Raw genomic sequence first — 18,910 nt, forward strand, 5'->3', positions numbered from 1 at the left:
ATGCACCAGAACCCAGAGTAATGTGAGTCCTGGTCCACTGATTTAACAGCTTGACAGACTGAGGAACATCAAGGAATCACAAAGTTAATCTAAATAGGATTTTTTTTTATTTTTTTTTTTATTTTTATAAGCTCCAGAATGGAATTGACCTTGTGATTAGACTGCTTGCTCAACAAAACCCCCAGGTATTTCCAAACAATACCCAAGGACCCTGAGGAATGAGGCTTGAGTTGAATGACCCCATCTCGTGTCAGATTGAAACTGAAATTTCTGCCATCTGCCCTCTCTGCAGGGGTGGTTACAGTAAGGGGAGTGGGGTATTAGTGCTGATTTATCACTGTCCTCTCATTTCTGAAACAAAAAAAACTAATATATCTTTCTGGGTGTTTCTGGGCACCAGCTGGTAAAATTCTGGTCAGTCTTGCTATCTCATTTCCACTCCCTGATCTGCAGCATTGCCCCTCCTCCTCCCGGCTCTGGGTCAGTCCTCTCAGCCAATCCCCGTTTGCAGCAGCTGGGTCTGGGTCTGGCCACGCCCGCTCCCCGGCCCCAGCCTCGTTCTGGAAACGCTCCAACATTATAAATCCATTGTCCGGCACGTTCACACTAGTCTGCGGTGGGCTCCTCGCGTTCAAGAAGTGAAACGTCTCTCCTCGTCGTTGTAAAACTTTAGCAATCAGAATGAGGGAAATCGTGCACATCCAAGCCGGCCAATGCGGTAACCAGATTGGTGCCAAGGTAAGAAAATAAAATTATTGAGAAATTATTTATTCCTTTACAAAATAACGTTTTCATGTCACTGTCACGCCCCAGACTCATTATGCAGGACATAGACTACTCATTAGACTTATTGAAATAAATCTTAATGTAGCTGATTTTTGATATGTATGAAGACAAAGGAGTCCTTTTGTCTCTTTGTGCATGAATAACGAATATTCCTTTCATACATTATGCCTATGGTCATTTAAATACATTATAAATATGGAAATTTCAATTTGAAATAGTAAAAAACTACTGTTGGACTCTCTTTTTTTTTGTTCCTTTCTGTCTGAATCTTGTGCACTGCGGTAACTGGTAAGTGGGTGTGGAGCAGCGGACCGTGCAGGCTCGCATCGGAATAACGGTATAACGGGGCTCTTGTGTCTCGACGGGTTTTGTTCACACAACACCGGGCGTGTCTGCGTCTCAACACTGTGGATTCAGCTGACCTCAAGACATTGTCTGTGGGAAAAGAAAGGAGAAAAAAAAATCATTCTATTCTCCCCTTGTCAGAGCCCCCTTCAGTCAGTGTAGACCGCACTCCTCTGGTTTCTTTGTCTTGCACAGGCAGATATGACTGGTATTCCAGACAATGAGTGGGAGCTGGGATGGGAGGCCTAGTTAATTTTTTTCCTAAATGGCTGATGGATCAATAGCCCATATTGATTATATTTTATTTCTGCGGGCTGTAGTTGCAGACTGCTGTTTCAGCTGGTGAGAAAGCAGGGGAGCTGTGGAAAGGGTGTGGCATGTATAATTCGTAAAGACAGAATTTCTCCCTATAAAAAGAACATTTATTGAGACATCATCAATGCTGTGGAGATTTAAATGCATTACTGGCATTTTTGTTCAATTTATATCTAATTTTAATGGGTTTGATACTATATTTTACCCAATAAGACCCCACTGTCTCGCCTCCCATTAATACATCACCCACCCAGTCTTACAGTAACAATTGCAGTCTGCTACAATATGTGTCTTCGTGGTCCATTATTATCCCTGTCTTATTATCTCCTTCTGTTTTACAACTGATCATTTGCTACAGACAGCATATGTTTAAACAGAATTGCTCAAATGCATGCAGGAATCTTGTTATTCTAATATAGTTTGGAGACTACATGAACAATGGCCCATATTTTACAGGATACATCATTATTGCGGTGATGCTCTGCTGACAGAGATTTTAATGTCCTGTAAAGCAGGGCCTGTCTTTGTAATCGATGTCTTTCTTTTCCTAACCAAATTAGGGGTAGGGTGGGGGAGGAATGGAGGAAACAGCTGATGCACAGTGGGTGAAGTCACTGGGTTCTCAATTGACTTAATGTGCAACTGCTGTCAATGTCTTGGCAGAAAAGCTATAGGAAATAAACACAACATATAGCCTAACAATTATACATATATTTTTTTAATGGAATTTCTTAAGCAGTTGCACCACAGAAAGCCAACTGCAGTAAATGATGTATATGTACATCATTTTGTGGAATTGGAATTAATGCAGTAAATTTCTATCCACCACCCTTTATAGATTATGGAATATCATTTGTGTTTGTCCCAATGTGATGTTAAAATAACTACTGGCAGCCTTGCACTGAGGATCCACATTTGTTTCCATTCCCCCAGGACTCATTGATTCAGATGTCCAGTGGATATGATTGACAGAGTTGCTGAAGGGCTACATTGTGGTGAATTAGGTCAGGGTGTGGCATTACTTTCCTGCTTATTGTCCTCATTCTTTCACTACGATTCTTTTCAGTCTTTACTGATAGCTATCTATCGCGTCACTGTCAAATGTTCATCATTTTCTCAGCCTCTTATAGCTGTTCCTTTTCGACTCTTTGTTCCTCTTTGTCCTGCTGCGCTGTGATCTCCATCATATTAAGGTCACTTGGTCATTTTTGTTTTACATGGTCTTATTTAAATGTCATGATACTTAGTCCACAGCTGACTCCCAATCTCTTAAGCACTGAGCTGCAATACAGTCTGCTTATCCAGATTACTCTAAATCCTCCTATTGCTGCTGTTAGCAGAAAATCACAGGGTGTATGACCAAAAAAAAACTGAGTTGGAAGATAGAAAAATATCTGCATGCTAATGGCTTCCTGCATATGCAACAGTCACACCCTCCTATGGGATTTAATGCATACACACTCTTAAAGAGCCGAGTGTGGTCTTTAAAGAGTGAACAAGACATGAATACAGATCTGGAAACAATCAGTGTCTTCAGTGTTCTGTGACTGCCTGCAAATAGAGTTTATTTTCAGTTTTGCCTGTGGAGTGATCTGTAGCCCCTTTGTGCTCTCTCCTTTGCATTTTACATCTGAAAGAACTGCATTCTGCTAAGTCATCAGTTGGCGACTATGGAAACATTAACAGCTGCATTGTATAAAATGGGTTCAGATATGGCTTGGTGAAAGGGGAAAAAATCCTGTCATTTTCATCAGACTCCAAAAATGCAAACCCACTGCTGTTTTTCTCGTTTAAAGTCCCCGACCGCATTGCTAATGGATAGATGTGTACTTTTTTTTTTTTTTTTGCAAGTAACTGCCATGTGATACCTTCCATTTTCTGTCTGCAGTTCTGGGAAGTGATCAGCGATGAGCACGGCATTGATCCCACAGGGACTTACCATGGAGACAGTGACCTGCAGCTTGACAGGATCAGTGTTTACTATAATGAGGCCACAGGTTAGCTGTCTTCCTATCAAGTGATTCATACATAAAGAGTACATTGAATGTACATATTTTCAGGTTTAGCATTTAATTCTGAAGTATAACATTAGACATGCTATTACTTCCTCGTGTCTTCTGTCATGCATGGATTTTCTCACATTAAATCTGCAATGTAACATCAAGGACTGTGGTTTCCTGCTTTATTGAGCTGGTATGTTTTCTCTCTTCTCTCTTTTTCTCTTTCTCCCTCTTTCTTGCGGAGGAGGTAAATATGTGCCTCGAGCCATTCTGGTGGACTTGGAGCCTGGCACCATGGACTCTGTGAGGTCTGGACCCTTTGGGCAGATCTTCAGACCTGACAATTTTGTTTTTGGTGGGTGGAATAAAGACATTTCTTATGTTACTGAATGACTAAAGCCTTTTATGAACTGGGGAAAAGAATCGCTCACCTGTATGTCACTTCTTCCCCTCCAGGTCAGAGTGGTGCTGGAAACAACTGGGCCAAGGGTCACTACACAGAGGGAGCTGAGTTGGTGGACTCAGTCCTTGATGTGGTCCGCAAAGAGTCAGAAAGCTGTGACTGCCTGCAGGGCTTCCAGCTCACCCACTCTCTCGGTGGTGGAACTGGATCCGGTATGGGAACCCTGCTCATCAGCAAAATCCGTGAGGAGTACCCAGACCGTATCATGAATACCTTCAGTGTGGTGCCTTCCCCCAAGGTAACGTACCTTGTGATATAGCATGACAATTTTTTTTTTTTTTTTAATTTCAGTTTCTTGTGCCTTAGGTTTCCTCTAAGATCATGAGACTGAAGAAAGGTTCTGTGTGTTTTTCTGTCCTCAGGTGTCCGACACAGTGGTTGAGCCTTACAATGCCACCCTGTCAGTCCACCAGCTTGTAGAGAACACAGATGAAACCTACTGCATTGACAATGAAGCACTGTACGACATCTGCTTCCGCACTCTCAAACTGACCACACCCACCTATGGAGACCTTAACCACCTGGTGTCCGCTACCATGAGTGGGGTCACCACTTGCCTGCGCTTCCCTGGTCAGCTCAATGCCGATCTCCGCAAACTGGCTGTCAACATGGTGCCTTTCCCTCGTTTACACTTCTTCATGCCCGGCTTTGCTCCATTGACCAGCAGGGGCAGCCAGCAGTACCGTGCCCTCACAGTTCCCGAGCTCACCCAGCAGGTGTTTGATGCCAAGAATATGATGGCTGCATGCGACCCACGTCATGGTCGCTATCTGACCGTCGCCGCCGTGTTCCGTGGCCGCATGTCCATGAAGGAGGTTGACGAGCAGATGCTCAACGTGCAGAACAAGAACAGCAGTTACTTCGTCGAATGGATCCCCAACAATGTCAAGACCGCTGTCTGTGACATTCCACCCCGTGGCCTCAAGATGGCTGTCACTTTCATTGGCAACAGCACAGCCATCCAGGAGCTGTTCAAGCGCATCTCTGAGCAGTTCACAGCCATGTTCCGTCGTAAGGCCTTCTTGCACTGGTACACAGGTGAAGGTATGGATGAAATGGAGTTCACCGAAGCAGAGAGCAACATGAATGATCTGGTATCTGAGTACCAGCAGTACCAGGATGCCACTGCTGAGGAAGAGGGCGAATTTGATGAAGAGGCTGAAGAGGATGCTTGAAGATGTGAAGGTCAAGACATCGATGCCAAAAAAAAAAAAAAAAATTCAAAAAGGAACGACCACAACAGTAACCGAGGAACCAACATAGTGTTAAGAGCATTGCTAGAATCAAACTTTAGCGTACATTAGATATACCTTTTCATTCACCACAAATAAAGTTGTAAAATGAAAACTTGTTTTCCTTTCATTAATGCTTGCTTATAAATTATTCTCAGTTGTCTGATAAAACATTAACCACAATTCAGCCATTACATTTCACTCACATTTCAGAACAGTGTAAATATAAAGGATTTGATATCACAGGGGATTTCCACAGATGAATGAGTGTTAATTCAGCAGTTTCTGTAATAGAGGGTTCTGATACATTAATTTGCTCTTTCCTGCAGCTATGAAAAATACCTGCATACTTCATTTTTGTTATGCATAGATAAATAAATTTCTGTTCCATGAGCATAAATCTACCAGTTAAATAAACTCAACAAATTCTTAGTGCAGATAGGTATGCACAAACATGCAGTAGGTCAGACGTGGGTACCAGATACTGTTGGAATAATTACTAAGGTGTAATATCTAGAGGAGTGCATTCTCCACTGCTATGAAGGCATTATGATGGTTAAGGGCATATGACCAATTGTAACATGGTAGTCAGTTTTCTTCTTCTATCCCAGTGCTGGGCATGAATCAGTCTAAGAACATACGCTCACTGCACCTTGGCAGCATTCAGATAATCTAAATATAGGCCTAGCAGGGCATTTGTTGGTTGAGCAAAATACCATTCCACATATTTCGACCAACAATATTTTCTCTACTTAATTTTGAATGCGTAAAAAGTTTGGAGACTTGACAAGTGAAACTATGTTACTTGTATAGTTACTTGTAAATGGTTTTGTGTTAAAATTCCTGTGGAGAATTCTAGCTCAGATTAAAAAAAAAAAAAAAAAACTTCCCATGTTATTTTCCATAAAGGATATCATGACAAACAATCTTATATAATTTTCCATATTAGTATGCAATGAGAGTCCTTTGTGATGGGAGTTATGACCCAATGTCAACTGATAACTGAGTAACTTTGCAATTGGGCCTGAGGGCAAAAAAGCAGCTGCTGTGCCCCCTACCCCTCCTCCTCCTCCACAGAGGTCCCAATAAGGTTGTTGTGTGGTAAACTGATTACACACATAGTGATGCCACATATAAACACAAAACTGAAACAATGACGATTTTGAACTACCGTCTGACATAAGACTCAAGGTAGTATAATAATAAAGGCTAAGACCTACCTTAAAGCCCTCATTGTGTTAGTGATGTACCTGACAGTAGACTTATAAGGGGCCTTGGCAAGAAAAACACATACTTGCAATGCCACTTTATGACATGATATGTTAATATTGGCCTTTATTGTTATTCTTTTATTGAACTATCTATAATTATAACACAAACCTGTACAAGTTATAGAGACAATTGGACCAGTTTAGTCAATGGCTTAGAGAAATGTGAACTGGTTCCACTCAATCCACCATCATCTCTTTGAGGTAAGAGGGTTGGGTACGGCGCGAAAATAAATGGATGAACAATGACGCGTGTCACATTTTTGGTCCAATCAGAGACGTCTTAAATAACACTGTGGTCTAAACGTCCAATGGCAACAGAGGGCAATGTGAGTGACGGTTATACTATCCAATCGCTCGCGGTTGAAACGGCTCTTGTGGGCGTTGTAAAGGTTTTCCAGGATATGCATGTACAATTTTGTTTATCTCCAGTGCGTAATTCCAGGCGTGTGAAGGTGGGTATCAGCGTACAACCTTTTCCTTAATAGACGATTTCAGAAGTGGACAAAATGTAATGCACCCACGCTGCAAATGAGAACACGAGTTCATTTGAACCATTTTGCCATGTGGCTTGGTGAATTACGGTCAAGCTGCTCGTTCAATCGCGTTAACTTCCTCCATAGTTTTCATGTTAGTTAATTAGGGCCGTTATTTTTTGAAACTAACCAAATAATGTTTAAATTTGGCGAATGTTTCTCAATCACAATAAAGGCCTAATTATACAAAGAGTAGTTAGGTTTGTCATGACATTTTAATGACGTTTAAAGTATCCAATCTAACTTTTCCGTTGTTTTGTTTTTATACTGACCGGAAGTCAGATTGTCGTGAATTGATGTGATTTACAGAGATGTTCAAACATGTTGATAAAAGTTATATCATTTCAACACTGTTTGCATCACTGCTACAAACTGGATGTTAGCAAGAAAACAACAGAGAGGTATCACTGAACAGTTCAGGATGTTAAGACCATAGCTATGTTAGAGATCATCATTAGTTAGCTTCTCGGCTAACGTTAGCTTCGTGGAGTTGCCTAGTGATAGCTATTGATAATCCTGGTAACGTTTCTAACGTTAACGTTAACATTGGTGGAATTACATGTTAACGTTACAGACATTTATCTGTGCACAGCAGTCATCCTGTCCTGCGTGAGGGATGGAGGCTACTCAGCTAATCAGTGACTCAATCTTGGAGACAGATGAAGAAAATGAAGAGGAGGAGGAAAATAAGAGGGAGCAGCCATTAGCTAAACTGTGCATCTTAAAAAATGCACACATCCCTGAGGCAGGTGAGTGGCTTACTGCTGTTCTTATAACAACTTCGGTTCGGTAATTTATCAACTGTTGCTTACAATGGATGTTCTCTGTTACCCAGATTTGCCCCTGTTTTTGGGAGACAATGTGCTGGGCCGTGACCCCAACACCTGCACCCTGCCCTTGTTAGCACCTTCAGTATCCAAGCAGCATGCCACCATCTGCCTCTCTGTCTACCATAGAAGAGGTTGTCACAGTGAAGTGGATATAGAGGCTTTGGTTTGGGACCTTGGAAGCATGAATGGAACCCGCAAAGGCCGCTTAAAGCTGACTCCTAATGTGCGCTACGCACTCAGTGATGGTGACAGTTTGGTGGTGGCGGACATCCCATGTCAGTATGTCAGCTGTGCTGTAGACTCTTCTCAACTGGGCCCGAGGACTCCTGTGAGCAGAAATTCAGGAGTAAAATCCAGGTTGCCAGATGCCTTGGGTGAGAAGCGAGGTGACAAAAGTACAGACAGCAGGAAATGTGTCAACAGCGGCACAAAAGCTGGGGTGTCATCACTGAAGACTCCTGTCAGAGCCAGTTGCCTGTCCTTTGAAAAAACTCCAACCCAGCCACAGGGCACCCTAGTCCCAGAATCTGATTCAGACTCAGATGGAGAAAGAGGGGGAGGAGGAGACAGAAGGCGCAATGCTCTAGGTATGCAAATTATGTAAATATGTATCGAAATGAAGCTCTGTTTTTTGTATCTGATGTTTTACACGCTCATCTTTATTGTCTTTTACAGTGTCTGATTCTGACTCTCATAAATCTAGTCCCACTTGCTCTACATTCTTGAGTCCCACAAACAAAATCGTCCCTGAAAGGTAAATTAGCAACAGCTTTTTTATGTATACTCATAAGTATATGCTTCTATACAATTTATTCCTTTGTCATTTCTGAATTATAATGCTTGTCATCTTGTTTTCCTCTGTTTTACAGTGAGGATGAAAGTCCCATCACACCATCCTCCTCCACTAAAAATAGACCTCACAGACATGTCAGCTTTAGCAAGGAGGAGACAGAAGTAGATGTGGGGGGACAGCTGCTGGAGGAAAAAAAGGCACTTGCAATTGTGCATGACAGTGAAGAGGAGGGAGGAAGGGAGGAAGAAAGAGCAGCACCAGAAGGAAAGTCTGAGAAAAGTGGACCACACCTGCCAGTGAAACAGGAAAGCAGTGCCAGTCTCACAGGAGAAGATGAATTGCCTGTGTCTACAGCAGCAGTCTCCACAGATTCCATCCCTGCATTTAACATGGACAGTGACACTGATATGGAGGGAGAGGAGGAAGGGGTGGCATCTGTGGGTTCTGTAACCTTGAACACAAACCAAGTCAATCAGCCACCAAACACAGCCCAGTTTCACATGGACAGTGATACAGATGTCGACGAGGATGAAGATACCATAGATAAAGCTCCTAAAACTGTGCCCTCCTCTGATGACAAAACCAAACCTCGTCATGTTAATTCATTTATTCAGCCTGAGGGAGTCACTGTGGACAGTGACACTGATGTGGATGACGATGCTGGTGTGTCAGATGCTGCCACAGAAGCAAAACCCATGTCATTTCAGAGAGCAAACACAGCTGACACTGCTTCTTTAATGCAGCCGAAAGATATTAACTTAGACAGTGACACAGATGTTGATGAGGAAGAAGACAGGGAAAATGGAACGAATAAACCAATCTCTAAGATAGAAGAAACTCCCACTAGATTAGATATAAAGCCAACAGGGCCCGAATCTTCCCCCGCTGCTCCTCATAGCCTACATCTAGACAGTGACACAGATGAGGAGGCAATCCCTGTCCCTGCCCTCAGTGAACCCGTGGTGGTGTCTGCTGCAACAGAATCATGCACCACTGCAGATGGAGGTGCTGATATTCTGTCTGACAGTGACACAGATGTGGATGACAATTCACCTCTAGTTATACCTGTTGTGATCACAACCTTGTCGGTCGCTCCCGGTACCATATCAGAAGCCCTTGAGTCAGATTCTAATGCAAACACAGATGTGGTTGGATCCAGCACGCCCCCTGCTGGGCATACTGCCAATCCACAGGACCTTAGAGTGGACAGTGATAAAGATGTGGAGGACCAGGAGGCAGACGGGGGCCAGATCCCCAGCCTATGCAGAGAGAAAACACCTGGGTTGCTGGTTCCTCTTCTGCAGAACTGCTCTACCCCGGTACACTTATCAGGTAATTAATCTATCAATTTTCAAATGAGAACCGAGTGGAATGAATGTATGCTGCAACTAATGATTATTTTCATCACTGATTAATCTGTTTATCAATTAACAACTATATATAAATCAAGAAAAATATGAATGTAAGTAGTACTCAAAATAGAAAGAGGTCAAATGCCTGTTTATGAATAATTCTAGCTATCAAGAGATGGTGGAAAGGAGAGATTCTCCACATAAATGCTTAAGGGAATCCACACGTTTTTGTAATGTTAAGTGATCCAGTTAAAGTGAACCTCTGTTTTTCAGTTGGAAGACACACTATGACTTCCGTGATCCACTATGCAAATCATTTGGCAATTTTAAAGTCTGTGATATAAGCATGTTGTCTTCTAATTTTGCTTTTCTCATTTTGTGTTGGTTCCAGAAGGAGAAGTGGAAGTTATGGAGACTCAGGCTTTCTTGAGTCCCTCTTCAGTTCCGTTTAGAGGTGAGTAAATTACTTTTAATACATTTGAATAGCACATGACTTTGACAAACATTGAGTATATTACTGGCTTGTATATCTATATTTTGTCATCTTGTCTCCCAGGTGCAGTAGCCCCTGTTGCAGGACCTGTAGGATTGTCCTCCTGCTCGGACAGCCAGGAAGATGAAGACTTTCTTGTGGCCGAGACGCAGTCCTTCATTCTTCAGACCCGAGATTGCCAGAGCAACCCTCCAGAAGACCATACCATGGACCCCACCCAAGCTTTTGGCCTTGAACCTTCTTATGAAAATGATGAACAATCCAGCAGAGAAGGGTCTTTTCAGCTGGGGTTGTCTGACAGCAGCCACCTGCAGTGTCAGGCCCAAGCTGTGGCCATGGAGAGCACCCAGGCGTTTGTCTCTGTGGATCGGAGTGTGAATATGGAAGACACCCAAGCATATGCAGCCATCTCAACTGCAGTCAGAACCTCTGCAGAGAATGATCTAAATCTGGAGGCCACACAGCCCTATGGAAAGAATGAGGTGCCTGCCAGATGTTCAGTAATGTCTGACAAAGAAGGTCAGGTTGATTTGGCTCTAGAAGCAACACAGGTATATACCTCAGAATGCCACAGTGATTCAGAGAATGAAATAGATGACGATGAGAGAAAAAACATAACTGCTACCGCTGAGACTCAGCCTTTCGGATTTCCCACCTCCTGTACACCTCCTGTACTTCATGAGGAGGCGGCTCAACCTCAGCAGAGACCCCGTGGTGAACTTTTATGTACAGCAGAAACTCAGCCCATGAGTGCATGTGACGAAGAGGAAAGTGATGATGAAGACTCGATTCAAAGTCCAGGAACAAGAACAGCAAAGCCACTGCAGCTGGAAGAGCAGACACAGCCCCTCATTAGTTCTGATTTATCAATTGTTGAAACCCAACACATGCACATTGGTTTTGCTGAAACTCAGCCCATGGCTACAAGTGAAAATGAGGACACTGATGATGGGGACTCAATTCCAATTTTTCGAGGAAGAAGAGCAAAGCCACGGCAGCTTGAAGAGGAGGCACAGCCTCTCTCTGGTTCTGAAATCTCTGTTACGGAAACCCAGCCCATGCACATTGGTGGTGCTGAGACTCAGCCCATGGGTGCATGTGAAGGTGAGCAAAGTGACGAAGAGGACTCAATTCTAGTGCCACGAAAAAGAAAAGCAAGGGCGCTGCAACTTGAAGAAGAGCAGACACAACCACTCACAATTTCTGAGGTCTCTACTGTTGAAACCCAGCCCTTGGAAACACAAACTGGTGTACAACCTCAGAGACGAAGGGGGAGACAATCTGAAGCTGGAACCAGTGGAGTCAATGTTAGAAATAAAAGGGGGACAATGGCAGGATTAAGAGAGGAGGAGGAGCAGGCAGTGTGTTCTGAACCTCCAAAGAGACGGACAAGAGGGAAGAATAAAGCTTTGACAACTACTAGAGGAAAGAGAGGAAAATCCAACCTTGATGAGGACGAGAGTGAGGAAGAGGAGGAGGGAGAGCAGGCTAGGAGGGCTCGAGGGAAAAAATCCATGAGGCAGCAGAAACATTTTGAGGAAGAGGGAGAACAGTGTGAAACGGAAGGAAGTGAACGTGCTGAAAATAGCAGCCCAAATAAGGAGAAACAAGAAGAGGGATCTGGAGAAGACGGAGATGTTGCAAACCTCACACATCACAAGAGTGAAAAAATGGAAAGAAAGGAAAAGGAAGAACAAGATAGATTGCTGGCTGAAAATACAGCAAGGATAAGACTTGAACAGGAGAGAGCAGAGAAAGAGAGAAAGGAACAAGAAGAAAAGGAAAGATATGGTCGGTTACAGAAAGAAAAAGAAAAAAAATTGGAGAAGGAAAGAAAGGAGTGTGAAGAAATTGAGAGATTGGAACATGAAAAGGCAGAAAGAGAAGAGAAGGAGAAATTGGAGAGAGAGGAGAGAATAGAAAAGGAAAGAAAGGAACAGGAAGAAAAGGAAAGACTGGAGAAAGTAAAGAAGGAACTAGAAGAGAGACTTGAGAGGGAGAGGAAGGAACAAGAACACCAAGCAAGACTGGAGAGGGAAGCAAAGGAAAAGGAAGAAAGAGAAAGACTGGAGAGGGAAGCAAAAGAAGAAAGAGAAAGACTGGAGAGGGAAGCAAAAGAAAAGGAAGAAAGAGAAAGACTGGAGAGGGAAGCAAAAGAAGAAAGAGAAAGACTGGAGAGGGAAGCAAAAGAAAAGGAAGAAAGAGAAAGACTAGAGATGGAAGCAAAAGAAAGGCTGGAGAAAGAAAAAGAGACTAAAGAAAAACAAATAAAAGAGCAACAAGGAAACAAGGATGAAGTAAACAGTAGAGTGCCCACAAGAGGCCGGAGAGCAGCTACAAGAACAATGGCTGCCCGGTCTACAACAGAGCCAGAACAAGACTCAACCATATTAACCAATGATGATGTCCCAGCAAGGAGAACCAGATCTCGCTCCAACTCTTCCAACTCGGTCAGCTCCGAGAGATCTGCTGCGAGCGTAAACACCCAGGAGGGCAGGGGGAGAGGTCGAGGCAGAGGAAAGAAAAGGACCAGTGAACCACCCCAGGTAACCATCGCCAGAGGCAACAGTAGGAGGAGGACGGTGGCTGCAGGGACAACAGAGCAGGGCAATAATGATGCTTTTCCTCAGGGAGTCCTTTCAAGGTCTAACTCCACCAATTCTCTCAACTCTGATATTTCTAGCTACAGTGTGACCTCCCAAAACAGAGGGAGAGGAAGCAGGCAGCAAGAAAGACAGAGGAAAACAGAGCCTGGGCCGGACTCCATCCCTCCTGTCAATAGTCAGAGTGATCAGAATTCAGCTCTCAAACCTGCAGCCAGAGGCAGGAAGAGCAGGAAAACTGAGGGATCCTCTAATGTGGCTCCTCAGGAAAATGATCAAGAGAAGGCAGACTCTCAGCAGGCCAGTACCACAAGGGGGCAGCGTCGAGCCAATGCAAATGTCTCTGATTCCACTGCTGCAGATGAGGAAGATCAGCCAAATCAGAAGGAAGGTGTTGGCAGCGAGGAATCACCTCTGCCTAAAAGGAATGCCAGGGGCAGAGGCCAAAAAGCAGTAAAGAGTGAAACTGCAGAGGCACCAGTTGCTCCTGCAGTCGGTAATGTGGGAGAGACTAAAGACAAAAGAAAAGGAAGGAAAAGAGAGTTGCAGGAAAATACCGAGGGGGATTCTAGCAGTAGCTCCAAAATCTCAAAGGGGAAGGAGAAATACCAGACAACAGAGGCAACAGAGGAAGAAGGGAAAGATGAATCAAAAGAAGAAAACCCTGTCCAAGCCAAAAGGAGAGGTAGAGCATCCACTGCTCAAGCCAAGAAGAATGCAAAAGAATCTCCTCTTGGAGTGGAGGTGAAAGAAGAGAGTGAGGAAATGGAGAAGGATATTGTTGAGAAGAGAGGCAGAGGTCGACCATCTGCAGCCCAGAAAAAAAAGAAAGAGGAGCATGACGAAAGTGGAACATCTGTCAGCTCCATGACACGGGATGCAAAAGTGGAGGCCCCAGAGGTGACTTAATTTCTTCACTTTTAAACATGCTTGTGAAATTTTAAGGTCTTAGAAGTGGTTGTTTTGACTGAAATACTTTAAGGCTGAAACATAAATCAGACAAAATGGAAAGCTGAGTAGTGTATGATTAGTGTCCAGGAACATCTGTCCTTGAAAAGGAAGGCTTTTACCTTGACCAGAGGCCCTGGTGCATTTCTCTCTCTGAGTCAGCCTTTCCAGCCAACATAATGTACTGCAGTCAACATCAGGGACTGTCTAGGTCTCTCCCACTCTATTAGCAACAAGAGTAGTTTGAACTGCTTTGCCATTAATACACTAATGAATTAAGTGGCTTAGTGGTCACAGTCATTTCCTACGCTTATGTTTTATCATGTTTGCTTTCTTTACTCCTCCTCTCCTCATCTTTCTCCTTGTGTATTTCATGCTTTACCCTGTCTGTCTTCCTTCTTGCACTATTTTGGTACTCCCCCAAAACACACATCCTCCCCCACCCCTCTTCCTCTCTCATTTAACAGCCCCAGACTCCAACCACCAGTGCATCCCGGAAGCGACAGGCTCCTGTGAACTCCTCTCCTGTGGCAAAGACTCCTCGCTCCTCCACTGCTTCGCCTGCAGCTAGTGGTCGACAGCAAGCTGCGAGCCAGGCCTACAAGGTCTTGTTTGTTTATCTGTGTGTGTGTTTTTGTAAACCTGCGGGCATTTTTGTCATACAAATTATGCACAAGAGGAATATTTGACCATAATGATAAATAGTGTGAAAGAATAAAATTTGGAAAATTAAATAAGAAGATTGATACCACTCTCATATCTGTATGTATGTAGCTAGAGCCAGGCTACAATCAGCCTATCTTAGCATTGATATTGGAGGCAGGAGGAAGCAGCGAACCTTGCTCTCTTGTGACAAAAATTCTAAGGATTGTTTCCTCTTCTGGGGTTTATGCTAGGTGAGGCTAATCGCCTCCTGGCTCTAGCTTCATATGTAATGGACCAACATGGGATTGGTATTAATCTGCTCAACTAGTAGTGATTTTCCCAAAGTATCACATTCACACAGAGGATGTTTAGAGCAGTTTATCTCTTTTTTTTGTTTGTGCAAGCAAGAATGGTTGTTTTTGAACCAAGTTACTGCTCAGTTTTCCTCCAAGCAATCTGTCTTGTTATTTGTGAGGAGTGATAATATAATTTGAATCAGCTACAGGAAATGACACAGTGATACATGGTGAAATGCACAGCAAAGATGTGCTTTGCTAAAGTTACAGGGACTAGAATCAGATTTGTTTCAGTGGCCGCATCTCCAAAATCTCTAATTTTGTTCCGTCAATCTGACAAATAAGGTGAGATGATTTACAACAACCCGATGTTTCTGGGTCTGTCATTCCCTCAGGTGCTGTTCACAGGCGTGGTGGATGAAACCGGGGAGAGAGTGCTTGCTCGTTTACGAGGCAGCATTGCTAAAGGTGTAGCAGACATGAACTGCCTGGTGACTGATAAAGTGCGCAGGACTGTCAAGTTCCTGTGTGCGGTGGCCAAAGGAATCCCCATTGTCACCACACACTGGCTGGAAAAGGTTAATAAGCACTTTGACGTTGAAGTATACTGTATACACAAATAGTACACACACTTAGGGAGACATACTCAAGCAGACGCTCTCCTCTCCTGGTATTTCAGAGTGGCAAAGCTGGGAGCTTCCTGTCTCCTAATGCTTATGTTGTGAAGGATCCAGAGCAAGAGAAGAAGTTCGGTTTCCGCCTGCAGGAGTCTCTAAGGATTGCCAGCAGTCAGCCTCTCTTGCAGGTACTCTAACTCACTCATCCTATTCATTTCTTTGCTTATATATTGAGAGTGAGAGGTTGACAGTGTGTCAGCGTGGTATTTCGCATGGCGGAAGACACAAGGGTGGTGGGTAATATTGGAATACTTAGCAATATTGAGTCATGGTGGGAATGCAGAAATGTTATTGTGAGAATCCTCCTCCGCCTGTAACAGATCAGAAGACCTTCATCCTTTATCTACAAGATTAGCTTTTAGCTCAGTGTCTTTTGTTGTTGAAAGCTCTCACGTCTTCACAAGAGCACAGTGTGGATTGTTTACCATTATGCTGTGGCTTTGTGGGAAATAATTTGACATTTACTGTTAATGTACTGGTTATATTTTATGGGCACTTCACATAAGTAGCAGACAGTAATGTTACCATTTCTGTTACAAAGTCTTGCTACCCTGCACTATTTCATCAAAGCTGCAAAATTGATATCACATATTATGCTGATACCGGCTACAATTAGGGAACAGTATACATGTGTAATATCAAAATCTATTCTCAAGAGTCTTGTATTGATTTCCTGAGGTGTTCTTGCAGAGATTAAATAAAAATGGAGAGAAATCATATCTCCTCTCTTAGGGATATGAGATCCATGTTACGAAGTCAGTGAAACCAGAGCCAGTTCAAATGAAAGACATAATCTCCTGCAGTGGAGCTACCTTTCTACCTAAGATGCCCTCTTCTCCCAAGGTACCAGTTTCTCCATTCTCAGTGTTTCACGTGAAGTAAATTAACATTTAATCATTATTCGTCTCATTATTCCACCTTAAATCTGAATCTGAAACGTAATCACCCCTTATTTTCCGTCACCTCGCTGTCTCTTTCAGCCTCAGACTGTAGTGATTTCCTGCGAGGAGGACTGGTCGCTGTGTGGCCCCGCTGTCGCTGCATCTCTCCCAGTCGTCACTGCTGAGTTCATTCTCACAGGAATCCTTCAGCAGAAAGTTGACTTTCAAAGCCACACTCTCCCTGCCCCTGTAACTAATCTACAGCTCACAGGAGGCAAAGGGAGGGGCAGGAAGAAGACATAGCATCAACAGGGTATACTTTAAATATACACGCAGTGATGCAGTTATAGGAAATATGCACTAGTGTGTACACATTTATAATTTGTAGGATCAAATCAGAGACTGATAGACTTACTAGTGAGTCAGCTGTTTGTTTGTATAAAAGACTTGAAGAATGTATTTGCCAAATGCAGCAAAAGTTGCGTATTCAATTAAATGTAGAGACATTTTGTACATGTATTGTCAGCATTGGAAGCATGCGTTAGCCATCAAATGTTCAAAGAAACTTATTTTGTATGTACAACTTCCTGATTTGCAAGAGAGTAATGTAAGAAACAAAATTTAGGAAGCTTACCAAAGGGAGACATGTCTCTAATTTTTATGTTTCAAAAATGGACTCTTTTCTTACAGTCTTACCTTTTGCCTTGTACATGTGGGAAAGATGTATTTTTTAGAATTACGAAAGCTAAAGACGATGTGGCTGCTACGCAGGGTGTTTAAATAATTACCCATTAACTGTCCTTGTCACTCTCCCCTCTCCTCCTCCTGTGTGCTCCACCCCTCCCTTTACACAACAACAACAACCAGAGAAGGAATTAACACTCCTAAACTGCTGCCTCTCTGTTTGCTAAGTGCTTAAACTCAATCAGCATTTTTGGCAGCTAACCAACCATGAAGAGGGAGTTTTGTAAATCATGTTTGGTCGGTGGAACCTTGGAACCCACAGGGTCTGTTTAGAAATCCATCATGTACGCTGGCCAGTAGATAGAAAAAAAAAAAGCTTGTTTCCTTTCCTGATAAGAAGTGCTTAGTGCCTTTTTATACCAAGGTAATCATGAACCTACCAGTGTATCTGTTGTTTCTCTGTCTCCATTAACAACCACCACCTACTCCATTAGGGCTTCATCCAATCCTATTACGTTCAGGGATGAGACACAATACAGGCACCTGAATGCTGATGCTGCTACTACATCAATATCTTATGATGTTTCTCCTTGCCTGTCTCTTCACTTCTTAGCATACAGCCTTGAAGGTATGTTGTTATTGTATGGTTTAAAAAAAAAAAAACAAGATACAGAACTGACATTTGAGTTTTCTTCATGCTGTGTCAGTGGTGTTTTAAAGACAGACTCATTAGCTTGTAATTTGTAGAACTGTTAACTAGTTAATATCTTAACATCAAGTTTGTATTTGCACCAAATCATGAAATCTGTCAATGTCTGTCAATGAAAACATTAAATATTTTCTATTATGTTTAACCACGTGTATTTCCTTTTGTGGATATTTTTGTATATTAATCCTTTAATAATCCTAATTCCTTTAATAATGATGCATATTTATATATGCATCATTATTAAAAAAATCACAACACAAGATCCACTTATATCAGTTTTCCCTTATCTTTCAGCCAAATCTTGCCCTTTTTTCGCTGATGAAGTTGCTCAGTTGAGGAAGGCCACAAGATTTGACTGAGAACATTGGAAAACATCAAGTAAGGAGACTTGTGTTGAGTTTTATTTAATTTGCAAACCACTGTTTCCAAGGTAAAGAATGAAGCTTTAAGCTCAAAACAGAAAACATTATTTCACTGAGTGGAAACCCAGGACTTTGGTGTCACAGTCTGTGTCTCTTGAGACCTGACAGGTCAAAAATAAAACTGCTGTAAACCCACCTGTTCACCAAGGCCTATGGCCTCCAGCTGCCTCATCTACTATTTTGTTTTTCTTTCCCTGTAAAGCGGCCTTGGGTACCTTGAAAGGCCATAAAAATCCAAGTTATTATTATTATTATTATTATTATTATTATAGGCTACCATCCACTTGAATGGGAAAATGGTAATCAGAGACTTTTTAACACATCTCAACTATTTGTATTTTTAGATTGAAGAGTGAAAAAGCAGGATGTTGGGTTTGTTCCCCCTGATAATGGAAGAGAAAACTGGATTTTCTATTTCTGGCATCTAGTTGGCTAAATCATTTTTCCACAAGCAAAACGACCAATAAAAGGCTTTTATTTTATGGAAAATTATGGAGAAAATGCATCAAGGCATCCATGTAGTTTGAATTTCATCCACTTTAAACAACGTCTGAACTTAATTCGTTTATGGATGAACGCCTTTGTGCTGCATCAGCATCCTCTGTTTAATAAACTCCCTCCTCGCTGTCAGA

At 42.7% G+C, this 18,910-nt stretch overlaps 2 protein-coding genes across 3 annotated transcripts; both read left to right on the forward strand.

Annotated features, from left to right (window-relative positions):
- Window positions 1–576: 576 nt before the first annotated feature.
- Window positions 577–5,128, forward strand: LOC111230072 (tubulin beta chain). Of its 2 annotated transcripts, none has more exons than XM_022756639.1 (5): window positions 577–738; window positions 3,335–3,443; window positions 3,694–3,801; window positions 3,903–4,147; window positions 4,272–5,128. In XM_022756639.1, the coding sequence occupies exons 1-5, from the start codon at window positions 682–684 to the stop codon at window positions 5,082–5,084; spliced, it is 1,332 nt and encodes a 443-aa protein (XP_022612360.1). In that variant the 5' UTR covers window positions 577–681; the 3' UTR covers window positions 5,085–5,128. The 2 variants fall into 2 exon arrangements, with proteins under 2 accessions (XP_022612360.1, XP_022612359.1); XM_022756638.1 differs by having other exon boundaries at window positions 578–738; window positions 3,691–3,801.
- A 2,433-nt stretch (window positions 5,129–7,561) lies between these two features.
- Window positions 7,562–17,952, forward strand: mdc1 (mediator of DNA damage checkpoint 1). Its single transcript, XM_022756556.1, has 12 exons — window positions 7,562–7,694; window positions 7,781–8,362; window positions 8,451–8,529; window positions 8,645–9,900; window positions 10,312–10,374; window positions 10,477–12,287; window positions 12,339–13,916; window positions 14,432–14,569; window positions 15,301–15,483; window positions 15,585–15,710; window positions 16,315–16,425; window positions 16,563–17,952. Exons 1-12 carry the CDS (start codon window positions 7,562–7,564, stop codon window positions 16,764–16,766), a joined length of 6,264 nt encoding a protein of 2,087 aa, XP_022612277.1. The 3' UTR covers window positions 16,767–17,952.
- Window positions 17,953–18,910: the final 958 nt, after the last annotated feature.

This window comes from Seriola dumerili, unplaced genomic scaffold (genome assembly GCF_002260705.1).
Source record: "Seriola dumerili isolate Sdu_G_001 unplaced genomic scaffold, Sdu_1.0 BDQW01000258.1, whole genome shotgun sequence".
Lineage (NCBI taxonomy): Eukaryota > Metazoa > Chordata > Actinopteri > Carangiformes > Carangidae > Seriola > Seriola dumerili.